This window comes from Diplotaxodon limnothrissa, linkage group LG12 (genome assembly GCF_057381915.1).
Source record: "Diplotaxodon limnothrissa isolate DT_005_m linkage group LG12, D_limnothrissa_male_GT1.1, whole genome shotgun sequence".
In the NCBI taxonomy this organism is placed as follows: Eukaryota; Metazoa; Chordata; class Actinopteri; order Cichliformes; family Cichlidae; genus Diplotaxodon; species Diplotaxodon limnothrissa.
In genome coordinates, this window is record NC_140607.1 from 11700823 (window position 1) to 11713860 (window position 13038).

A 13038-nucleotide genomic window follows, 5' to 3' on the forward strand; every position below is an offset into this window, starting at 1 on the left:
TTGGGGTTAAAGCAACTCCGCGTTGACTGAACTAATTGTTATCAGCCTTTCTGAAACGGAATATTCCGAGTTGGACAGTTCGGGGTTACTCAACCGTGAGTGTCGTTTTTCACTCTGAGTTTTCCAAACCGGCTTCCTGAAACAGGGCCCAGCTGTTGTTTTTAAATATGTTATAGAAATAAACTTGACACATTTTTTAAATTTATTTTTAAATGATATTAGATAACATCCAGAAGTTATCATTAGTTCTCCTTCACAACGTGTAGTTTTATTATTTATGTGTTATCACACATGGGGATTTTACGGGATTGCTTGATTTTTTTTTTATATTTTAAATGTTCAGACAGTTTTTGATGCCTCTATCACAAATACTGATTCATTTTGATGGAAATAAAGATCAGTGAAAATTTCAACCTTTTTAATAGTTTTTGAGATGATCATGTTCTAACATTGTCTTTTGTTTAAAAAACAGCAACAACAACAAAAAAAGCATGAAAGTGGGTGGAATCCTTTTTAAAAAAAAAATGCATAAAAAATTGAGGCTAAAATGATCAATACATACCCAAACTTTGGTTAGTTTGGTTTTTGTGCTGATTTCAGATGGCAAGACCCAAGTCTTCAAAACAAAAAAATCACTTAAATAACAAAAATATCTTCTGAATTATAGCATTACCACTCAGAGAAACTTGGTATTACATGTGGTGTTCCCCAAGGGTCAGTGTTGGGACCAAAACTTTTCAATGTATACATAAATGATATTTTTGATGTTTCTCAAGTACTTAAACTCATACTGTTCGCAGATGACACCAACATATTTTTCAGTAGCGATGATTACACTGATCTTATAATGACCGTAAACAGGGAGCTAAAATTAATTTAAAAAATGGATGGATATAAATAAATTATCATTAAATATAAATAAAGCTAAAGCAATGATTTCGGTAATTTAAAATATAATATTGAATTACCAATTATCATTGAAGGTGTACCCATTGATAATGTGAGTGAAAACAAATTTATGGGAGTCATAATTGATAACAAAATTTCATGGAAACCACACGTCAGACACATAAAACCCAAAATTTCCAGAAGCCTCGCAGTTTTGAACAAAGTGAAACCATACCTTGATAAAGATGCACTTCGTACTCTGTACTGTACCCTGGTTCTTCCATATCTTACATATTGTGTGGAAGTGTGGGGAAACACATAAAAATACAACTAATCCATTAGTCACAGTACAGAAACGAGCACTGCGTATTATTCACAAGGCTGGTTATCTAGATCATACTCACAAACTCTTTCTTCAGGCAAAGTTACTTAAATTCCAGGATCTGGTTAATTACAATACATCTATAATCTTATACAAAGCCTTTAATAAACTTCTACCTACAAATTTACAAATTATATTTGAAATTCGAGAAAGGGTTTATAATGTGAGAGGCTTCAGGGAATTCAAACTACCCAGAAATTGAACAACCCGTAAAGGTTTTTGTGTGTCTCTATGTGGTGTGAATATCTGGAACAGTCTGAGTTTACTACTGAAACAATGCAAAAATATTCATAGATTTAAATTCCTCTACAAACAGTTGGTCTGGTCACAGTATACTCAATGATGGTTTTAGTGTGCTCTGTAATGTCTGTTCTCTTACCATTGCTGGTATGATTCCAAAAAAAAAAAAAAAAAGTGTGTGTATGTATGTACATATATGTACATGTGTGTGTAGATTTAATAAATGTATGTATGTATGTATATTTGTCACTATGTAATTATTATTGCCTGTTACCTGTGGTAACGCAATTTATAATTATTATATATTCTGTATTTAGTTATGATGGTTCTGATTGTTGTTTGCGAGCTGCCGTTGAGATGCTTGCATGTGCCCGGGGCTGTTGATGGTTTGTTTGGTTGTAACGATGGGCGTAGCTGTGGGAAGCTTATTGTTTTTTGTTGATGAGTGAGTATAGGGGTGGGATTTAATAAGTTTTCTTCGTCCCACTCCTTTTCAGGTAATTTTTGTTTTTTGTTTTGTGCACTTTATGTTCTATATATTTATTTTGTTGTGCCTGAAATGAACAAATAAATGAATGAATAAACATATTGTAATACTAAATACTTCTGAGCTCTTTACCTCATTTTTTTCTAGGCTGCACTCAGACAAGGCCTTGTCTCCTTGTTCCTGGAAGGTGATGATGATTAGAGCAACAAAGATGTTGACAAAGAAGAAGGGGAAAACGACAAAGTAGACCACGTAGAAGATTGACATTTCTATCCGATAGCCTGGACTGGGACCCTGGTCTTCAAAGGTGGCATCCACGGAGTGCTTCAGAACACTGCAGCAAGGAAGGTACAGGAACATATCCATGCAATCACTTTAAGCTAAGCATTATAAACTATATAACTCAGGCTAGGAAACGTTGCTGTGTGTGTTTCCCAAGAGAACAAAGTGAAACAATTCTTTAGTTAAAGCAAAGTAAAATTTGCTATTAGCTAGAGCAGACTGCAGGATAGTGGGGATTGTTGTGTGTCTTCCCCCTCTCCTCACTTTCACTATCCAATAAAGGCAAATTGCAAAAAACTAAAAAACAAACAAAAAGAAAACAAAAGGTTACGAGAAATAAGCTGTATATACAGTGGGTAAAACAAATACTGAACACGTCACCAGTCTTCTGTATATATATTTCTAAAGTTGCTGTTGACATGAGATGTTGACATGAATTACTACCAGAAGTTGGTAACAACCTATCCAGTTCACACATGCAAAGAAATCAGGCACTGATATCCCTAAATTAAGTTACCGTAATTGTCGGGCTATAAGCCGCTACTTTTTGCACAAGTTGTACGCATTGGCTTCAAATCCTTAAGGTTCTTTTTCTTTTCCATAGATGAGATTGGATTCAGGTTAGGTAATTGACTGCAGGATTCTATCAGTTTTATTTTCTTTCTCTGAAACCAGTTGAGAGTTTCTTTGAGTGTGTGTTTGGGATCATTGCCTTCCTGAAACATCCACCCTCATTTCATCCCCGTCATCCTGTTAGATGGCAGCAGATTTTTTATTAACAATGTCTTGATACACTGATACATTTTTCCATTGATCCTTCCTTCAATTAAAATAAGTGGTGCCAGTGCATTATGATGAAAAACAGGCCTCACACCATGATGTTCCTTCTTCTAAACTTCACTCTTGGGGTTGTATGTTTGAGGTGATAAGCTTTCCCTTTTAACCTCAAAATATGGTGTGTATTATGGCATCAAAAGAGTTCAATTTTGTTCTTATCTGACCAGAATATATGCTCCCAGTTTTTCACAGGCTTTTCTAAATGTTGCTCAACTAAGTTTAATTGTGTTTCAACATGCGTTTTCTTTAGCAATGTAGTGATGCTTGGTGAGCATGCATACAGGCCTTGGCAGTTGAGGGCATTTTTTTTCTTTTAAAACAATTATACTTGCTGATTTCAGGTCATTCTTTAGCTCTCCACTAGTGGTCCATGGTTCTTGGACAACTTTTCTGATATTTTTTTTTCACTCCTCTTTTTGAAATCTTGCAGGGAACACCTGGTTGTGGCCAGTGTTGGGGAGTAACGGAATTAATGTACTGCCGTTACGTATTTAAAATACAAAATATGAGTAACTGTATTCCGTTAGTTACCGTTTAAAAAGGTGGTACTTAGAATACAGTTACTGAAATAAAGTGATTACACGGCGGTATTTTTCTGTTTCATATGTTCGGCTATGCCCTCTCTATTTTTGGTTTCCACACCCCAAACAAAACACGCATTAAGAGGCCTGTGTCTCAATCTCGCAGCCCATGTCACCTCTACTTGCGGCCCACATAATGACGTGAAGAAATATTTTTAAAAATTATTCACAAAAATGATTTAATATGAAGGCAATAGGCAGAGTGTTACAGGCACAGCCATAAAGAATGTAGCTTCATGGACAGTGTAGTCCCTTCTGCAGGGAGAATGGACTGCCGTACCAGTTATGTGTCTGTGAGCGAGGGAGGGAGCTGTCACCGAGCAGAAACGGGAGCTGGAAGCATGCAAATATAATAATAACCACTGCAGCCAAAAAGAGTGCCTGACGAGCCCAGTTATAAGTAAGCTATTAAGACTCGGCTGTACACTTTTTTCGTGTTTTCCTCCGAAAAAAATAAGTTCCATTGGAGCAGCCTTTCAACGCCTCTCTCTGTCTCTCGCTAGCAAAGTTGACCGAGACATAAAGTAAAGCTAGTTTTCGGCTATGAGACCGACGCGGAACCCGACATATTAGCCAGAGGTCCCTTTACTACGGTTCGGAGCCGCGGACCTGTTTTATATACGCGTGCAGAGGTAGAAAGAGTACTAAAATATTTTACTCAAGTAAAAGTACCATTACTTTGCTGAAATTTTACTCAAGTACAAGTAAAATTACCTGTCTAAAAATGTACTCAAGTAAAAGTAAAAAGTAGCTCATTTAAAATGTACTCAGAGTAAAAGTTACATAGTTACTTTTCTGTCAGCAGGAGGACAACCGCTTCTGAGTAGTGCAAAAAAAGACAGTGGGATATAAATCTCAAAGTAGTTCTTTTTTTAGTGAAAAGAAAAACTTTACAAATTAAAGTGCCGTGGCAGTTAAACTGCAAGTCTATACATGAAAATGGATAATGGTCACCAAACCAATCAACCAAACTGTCAGGTATCACAGTGTTTTCAATACAAAACCATATCATTCTTTCACATGAGAATGTGTTCTAAACTGTCAAATAAGAGAACAAGTACTGAACTGAACGGCAGCTGCTTTAAAAATGTTTTTTTAATTTTTTAAACTTGGCACCTGCCCTACTGTACCTCTAGATTAAAGTTCCTTTGTATCCATCCTAGAGTGTTACTCTCTGAACTTCCTGTTAATTTTGAGGAGCAGTTGATTTTCAAAGTTAGTAGAGTTCATCCTTGCTCACTTTGCAGTGAACAGTAGTCCAGCACAGCTAAAGAGATGCTCGAAGGCAGCTGAGGCAGGCAGGCCAGTGTTAAGTTTGAGAGAAAGTTTTTTGACGTCCCTAATAAGACATCAATGCATTACATAGCTACCGCTGGTAAAATATACCAATATACCTCGTGTTTTTTTTTTTATTGGACAGTAACAGGCTAGTTAACGGGAGGTTGCAAGTGCTAATTTACAAGTAACAGAAGTCAGCTGTCTTTGACTAATCTAAGGTAAGTGAGCACTCTGTTATTCTTTTGCCTGCAGTGTGAACATATGTGGGTTAAGTAAGAAAGTAGCCGCTTCTGTCTTTAATTTAACTATTTTTTAAAATAAATAATTATTATTAACAAACAGGAAAAACGTAGGTAAACACATTTTCTTTTGGCAATTTACCAACCCAGTAAAAAAAATGTAAGTTGCGTGGACAACAACGTGCCCGATTACAGCAAGTTGCTGTACCAACCAACGTTATCTGTGTTCTTCACAGATGTCTTAACTTAATGTGATTAATTTGAACACAGCCTTTTTGCTACCATAATGGTACGAGTTGTATTTAACTTACCTCTACATGCTTGCGCAGGTTTGATGTGGAATTTTTAAAAGCTGCTAACTCGGTCTCTCTGGGCAAACACAGCTTACACTGCATAATAAAGCTGTTGCCTTTCTTGCACTTGAAGCCGAAATGGTCCCTTAAATACGGCCAGGGGTTCACATCCGTTTCTTCGAGTTCAGGGTCAGCAGAATTCGACGGGGCTTCTTTTTTCACTAGATCCGTGACACCGACGTCAGACTCCATCTTTAATGTGACCTTAGTGCCAAGTTGTTCTACTACCCATCATTCCCTGCAGTATTTCCGAAGCGCAATGTTTTTTTGCTTTGTTTTTTTAATTTACTCAGTAACGGGTGTGATTGAAAACGTAGCGAACTACAATACTTTAAAAAAAATACGCTTAAGTAAAAGTAAAATTACAGCCTTGAAAAATGACTTTAAAAAGTACAAATACACAAAAAAACTACTCAATTACAGTAACGCAAGTAAATGTAATTCGCTACTTTCCACCTCTGATTGTTACTGACATCTTTTGAGAATTTCATGTCAATAGCACATTTCGAAATATATATAATATAAAATTAGTGGCATGTTCAATACTTATTTTACCCACTGTAATGGACTTTGAGAAGAAGTCCTGGCCAAGCGTTATATATCGTTTTACAGAAAATTACTCACAGAACTATCTATGAAATAAAAAGCACTGGAGTTCTTTAAATTTGTTGAAGACATTTCATCTCTCATCTGTGAAACTTCTGAAACTTTCATTTCCACCATTCATTAAAAAAGGGTAGAGAGTTCCAGGTATTTAAACACTAGTGAGAGTTATCCCTTAAAGAGGGTTGTTGACCCACTATTGATCAGACGGCTCATCACATGAGCCAAGGTGTGAAAAAGGGTGTGGGTCATTATTAGCAGAGATTTCAGGTAAACCATTGTGAGACGTTGCCTCACCCTATCATGTGACCTATTGAGATCACCTGATAGAAGATGTGAGTGGGCATTAAGGCACCTGGGAAGGGTTCTCAAAACTGGCAGACAGTTGGTGTTGAAAGACTGTGATGTAACAGTGTTATAACACTGGGAAATGTATAAAAAAATTATTTCTAGGAAAATATTTACAAAAGTTAATCCTGGTTTGTAAAGTCTTATTGACTTGCTATATTATTTTAGCATATTACTTATGTAAGCATTCCCCTTAAGTGTCAGGTCACTAATTATTGGTCCATCTGTGCTCACGCTAATCAACTCTTCACTGGCGTCTGGTATAGTTCCGGTTTATTTTAAAAGTGCTGCTATTCTCCCACTTAAAAAAAACAAAACCTCAGCTAGACCCATCTCTTTGGAGCAGCTACAGACCTATCTCTAAATTACCCTTAATTGCTAAGCTTCTAGAAAAGGTTGTGGCTAAGCAACTTATACCAACTCTGGACAAACATAGCATTTGCGATAAGTTTCAATCCGGCTTTCGCAGAGCTCACTCCACAGAAACAGCCCTTCTTAGGGTCTCAAGTGACATTTTGATGAATAATGATGCAGGAAAATGCTCGGTCCCACTTATGTTGGAACTCATATCGGCTTTTGACACTGTTGACCACCACATCCTCCTCGAAAGGCTTAAATATTGGGTTGGTGTATCGGATACTGCCTTGGAGTGGTTCTCCTCATATCTACATAACCGATCTTTTTCTGTGGTGGTCTCTGATTTTAGGTTATCCTCTGCCTCCCTTACTTATGGTGTCCCTCAGGGTTCGGTTTTGGGGCCTTTATTGTTCTTAATATATCTTCTCCCGCTCCAGCATATAATGGGCTCTTTTGAGGACATTTCTTATCACTGTTATGCTGATGATATTCAGTTGTACATCTCTTTTAAGCCCCAGGATTTATCTAACCTTCAGCTTTTAAATCACTGCTTAGATTCCATCAAACGTTGGATGGCTGTAAATTTCCTCCAACTCAACGAGGGGAAAACTAATATGTGCTCTGGACAGATTTGTATCCCAGATAATGAAAGCCCTTGGTCCTCTTTCTGTGTACCGTATTTTCACGACCATAAGGCGCACTTAAAAGTCTTAGATTTTCTTCAAAAAGTGCGGCGCGCCCTATAGCGCGGTGCGCCCTATGTGTTGTAAGGAGGACGTAGTAGAGAACACCATGAGAACGTTAAAGGGTGAAGTGTGGGCGTTGATCGTATATACCGGGACAATCGCACATACCTGTATAAAAGAACAGGTATGTGCATTATGCAGGACATCGTTGTTTTAACAACCCTGAAAATGGCAAAGAGACACGCTTACGAAGCACAGTTTAAACTGAAGGCCATCAGCTACGCGGAGGAACATGGAAATCGAGCAGCGGCGAGAGAATTTAAGATTAACGAATCGATGGTTCGCAAATGGAGGAAGCTGGAAAACAAGCTCCGGCAGGTCAAGAAAACGCAGCTGAGTTTCCGCGGACATAAGGCGAGGTGGCCCGAGTTGGAGGAAAGACTCGAGCGGTGGATCATCGAGCAAAGAGCGAGCGGGAGAAGCGTTTCGACAGTCACCATTCGGCTAAAAGCAGTTTCACTAGCTGAAGAGATGAACATTGAACATTTCCAAGGAGGTCCGTCTTGGTGCTTTCGTTTTATGAAACGGTGCCATTTTTCCATCCGGACCAGGACTACGGTAGCGCAGCAACTTCCAGCGGATTATAAGGAAAAGCTGGCCATCTTCCGCTCCTACTGCAGCAAACACATCGGCGACAAAAACATCCAGCCCAGCCACATCACAAACATGGACGAGGTCCCGCTCACTTTTGACATCCCGGTGAGTCACACTGTGGAGAAGAAGGGGACCAGCACGGTAGCGATATGCACAACGGGGTATGAAAAGTCTTCTTTTACTGTTGTGCTTGGCTGCCATGCTAATGGACAGAAACTGCCGCCTATGGTGATTTTTAAGCGAAAGACTTTGCCTAAAGAGAAGTTTCCAGCAGAAATCATCATTAAGGCAAATGAAAAGGGGTGGATGGATGAGGAAATGATGAAAGACTGGCTGAGGGAGGTGTATGAAAGGAGACCAGGTGGTTTTTTCCACGCAGTTTCACTAAGAGTGGAAGGCAGCGCCGGGCGAGTTACGCCACAATTTGCCAATGGATTGTAGATGCTTGGGCTAACATGTCTGCTGGCACTGTTGTTCGAGCTTTCGCAAAAGCCGGCATCGTTTCCGAGGAGCCGCACGGCACAGAAAGTGACTCTGACAGTGAAGACAGTGAACCTGGCATGTTTGATGGAGATTTAGCGCAGCTGTTCAATTCAGACACAGAGGATGAGGACTTCGATGGGTTTGATTGATGATAAAAATGTGAGTACCAAACTTTGTTTTGCTCCTGCTTTATTTTTAAATACGCACACTTGTATGCTTGTGTGTTGTTGATGATGACGATTATTGGTAATAAAAATGTGAGTACCAAACTCAGTTTTGCTCCTGCTTTATTTTTAAATATGCACACTTGTATGCTTGTGTGTTGTTGATGATGACGATTACCGGCAATAGAAATGTGAGTAAGGTACCGAATTCAGGTTTGCTCCCGCTTTATTTTTAAATACGCATACGGTACTTGTATGCGCCCTATGGTCCAGTGCGCCTTATGTGTGTGTTAAATACAGTAAGGGCACACATAACTGAGACTGCGCCTTTTAGCACAGTGCGCCTTATGGTCGTGAAAATACGGTATGTTAAATCCTCTATCAGGAATTTAGGTGTCACTTTTGACTCGACTCTCACATTGGATGGGCATGTGAAATCTCTGGTTTGGTCTTGTTTTTATCATTTAAGAAATGTGTTAAGCCCTATTTTATCTCACTCGAAACTGGAGATAGCTATACATGCATTTATTTCCTCACTATAGAGATTGAAAATGTGACGTCATTTCCGGGGTAAAACCGCAAAGGATTGTAGGTACGAGTGGCAAGCGGTACTAGCGCATGCAGGCTTTCACATGAAAACAGTCACACAGCAATAAAAAGAAACACAAAGAATGGCAAGAAGCTGTTGTATTATTAACTGCAATAGCCAGTCGCAAGACAGCCACGGGAAGCTGACGGGTAAAGAGATTTTTTATCAGATTACGTCATGAAAGAGAAACTGTTCAAGCCATGTTTCCAATGTAACAAAGAGCAGACAGATGGCCTGGATTGCAGCTATTCGAAGACCAAATATAACATTCCAGAACACTCCAGCTCACATTTAAGTCTGCTCCAAGCATTTCCACAGAGTCTTCTGTTGTAGTTATTACGTAATTTATCATAACATAATTGTTGATGTAGGTTACAATTAAGCCTTATATTGATTTGAATTGAATTGGTTTCGCTATGCTGCTTTGTTCACTGTGGCTTTGCGTGCTAATATTTGTAGTGTTTTGTAGGAAAACCAGCCTAAATGCTGGAATGCGATCCAGACTGGGAACCCTCTATCAACCTGGGTCATACTAAGTTTAAAGCTGCTACCACAGCGAGATTTGATTGGTTAAGAGAGAGAGAGCGATATCAAAACAGCCACAAAAAGTCCCGTATATACAGTATGTGTCCAAGGGTTGTATTGAAGCAATCAAGTGATGAATAACTGTTTTCCAGTATGTTATTTTGCAATGTTTTTTGGTGTTTTTTGCATTATTGATTTGCTAATAAAGCATAATGGAATACAATTTTGCCTCTTTCTTGTAAGATTCTATAATAGAATGAAACAATATCGCCAGTTATAAATAAAGACAATAAATTGAATGAATTACGAAACACTTATTTTATTTCTATTAGATCTGAAAATGTTGTGTAATACTACAACCTAAAAAGACAAATAGATTGCGTTGGCCTGTACATGAGATAAAGGAAAGAAAATTAACAACAGCTGTGAAATGGAATAGTCCAAATCACCAAAGTAAACTGGACCTGGGCTTGTTGCAGGGATCTGAAGTTGCTAAACATTTTGTGAGTGTATGCATTCACACTTAGGACCATCTAATAATGAATATGTGCGTGATAAAAGTTGGGCAGCACGCTAACGTCCTTACTCCACTCTGTATGCACGTATGGGTTTAACCCTTTCACTCCTTTGATTTTTCCTCGTACTTTTTTTTTTTGCATTTTCGTCAAGTCTGTCTTTGTACGGACCTGCCGTGTTCTCCGTCATTTTGTACATAACTGTTTTTGGGGCAAATAAAATGCAAGTAGGGATTAAAACCGCAGAATTAATGATTACTGGTGCTGGAAATGCTAGCGCTTGATGCAGTGTTTTGATTTTGCTGCCACTCGTACTCACAATGCAATGCGCGAAAGTCACGTGGTCTGTCAATCTCTATTGTAACTCTTTGTTTATGTGTCTAAGCAAAGGTTTTCTGGATCGTCTGCAGGTTGTGCAAAACACTGCAGCTAGGCTGTTGACAAAACCTCCAAGTATTCACATGTGACACCATTGCTATTTCAGCTACACTGGCTTCCTGTTGACTTTAGAGTACATTTTAAGATCCTAGTCTTGACATTTAGAGCCTTAGACTGGCACCACCCTACATCGCCGATCTGCTACAGCCCTATGTCCCTAGCAGGTCCCTGAGGTCATCTGATCAGGGCTTACTTGCTATAAAACAGACTAAGATGAGAACAAAGGGTGACAGAGCTTTTGCCACTGTGGCCCCGAGACTGTGGAACTCTCCTTCATACATTAAGAACCATGGACTCGGTAGTTGTTTTTAAAAAACAACTCAAAACTCACCTTTTTAAAACTGTTTTTGGTTAAATTTCTGCCTGTTTTATATTGTCTGGTTTACCCTTTGATTATTTGTTATCTTAAGTGCAGCACTTTGTGATTCTGTCTAGAAAGGTGCTATACAAATAAGATATATTTTTTATTTATTTATTATTTAAACGTCAGATATTTTAAATTTAGCTGTTTTTTGTTTGGTTCATCTCATTTTGAGTTAGGCACCATTTTGCAGCTTCTTATATTCTCTATATTATTTTACAAGTAGCTTGAAACAAAAGAGGAAGCCCATTCATGGTATGCATAAACTATTTTATTTACAAGAGGTGAAAACAGGTCAGTATATCAGTGGTGACATATAATTTGATGAGTAGCAGGAGTAGGAGGAGGGAACTGATCAATAATTTCTACTCTGGCTTTTACCAGTCGTATCTGCCCCTGTCCAACCATCTCACTCAAGTCACTGTGGCCTAAGCACACTCACATTTTGGCAAGGTTCACTATAAGTTCACTTCTACACCACAGTTTTTTTTACAGGACAGGATGGTCCTCTTACAATACACAACACAGGGGTCGGTGCATTGGTGGTTCTTGGTGTCCGGGGCTGGGCGCTCAGGTATGTACCAGCTCACTCCCGGTGGCTACTTGGCGGGGCCTGGCGCCTGTTGCTCGGTCAGGCCTCTTCCGTGGCGCGGGGGGCCCTCGGGCCTCCGGCCTCTGGGCCTGCGGCTCGGTCCACTCTGGCAGGCCGGTGCAGGCCCCTCTAGCTTCTGCTCGGTGGCTACTGGGTGACCCCTCGTCTGGGGATCCTCAGCCCTTCCCATGAGGGTGGCACGGATGCCCCTCCAGTGGTCCTCCTTGAGCTCTCGCACTCTGGGGCCTCTGGATGTCTGGGGCCTGGATCTCCTCCGTGCCTGCTTCATGCCCTGGGGGATGGGGCTATGGCTCCCTACACCCTCTTGTGGACCATTACATGGGGAAACCATTTGAATACAAGCGCGCTGATCCACACTGGTGTGCACATGGATGCTCACTGTTCGTAGACTTAAATCACACCTTTCTTGGCTGCTACTTCAAAGCACATTGTGCGCTGTCTGTCCTGCGTACTGCACAACAATATTCAATATTTAGTATTTACTGCTGTTTACACTTAGCTAGATTAATGCAATGGTGTTGTGTTTAGTATGTTGCTTTGTTTTGTTTTTTTTGCTTGTTTTCTATTCTTTTTCTCTCAACAGGTGATCCAGGAGATTTTTATTTTTATTTTTTTCCCCTTTCTCACTGTCCCTCTCCCCTTCTGTTTTTCTTTTCCTTCCTCTTTCTTTCTCCCTTTCCTATCCCTCACTCATGTCTGTCCCTTCTGTAACAATTGAAAATAAAATAAAATAAATAATAAAAACAAAGGTCGATCAAATGGACCAATACGGCAATGCCCTGATCATCCATTTGGAAAAATAAATCCATTGGGTATCCTTGTTGGTCTTCAGACAACAATTCTGACGGCTAAAGAACCAAATGGGACAGGCAAAAAACAAAAAAACAAAAACAAATAACCACCTCCCACCGTAAAGGTGCGAGGTGCTTGTGTTGCATTGGTTACCCCCCTTGGTTACAAAAGACAAGGCACTATGTGTGTGTGTGTGTGTGTCATGGGGGTGCGTTTGTGTGACCTCCTGCTCACAACTGTTTTTAACAACATCCTTGGTCATAAAGAGGGTAATCTCCCCCACACCGAATATATGGCTCAATTCCTGTATTGGTTCACCATGCACAACACAAGTCTGTGACCT

At 39.6% G+C, this 13038-nt stretch overlaps 1 protein-coding gene across 1 annotated transcript in view; it reads right to left on the minus strand.

Annotated features, from left to right (window-relative positions):
* LOC146620902 (voltage-dependent N-type calcium channel subunit alpha-1B-like) overlaps positions 1–13038 on the minus strand; it is a 137568-nt gene that overhangs the window by 121988 nt on the left and 2542 nt on the right. The window contains exon 3 of the mRNA XM_085367122.1: positions 2130–2331. Within this exon, the coding sequence (XP_085223248.1) occupies positions 2130–2331 (202 nt within the window). The remainder of the gene's footprint in view (positions 1–2129; positions 2332–13038) is intronic.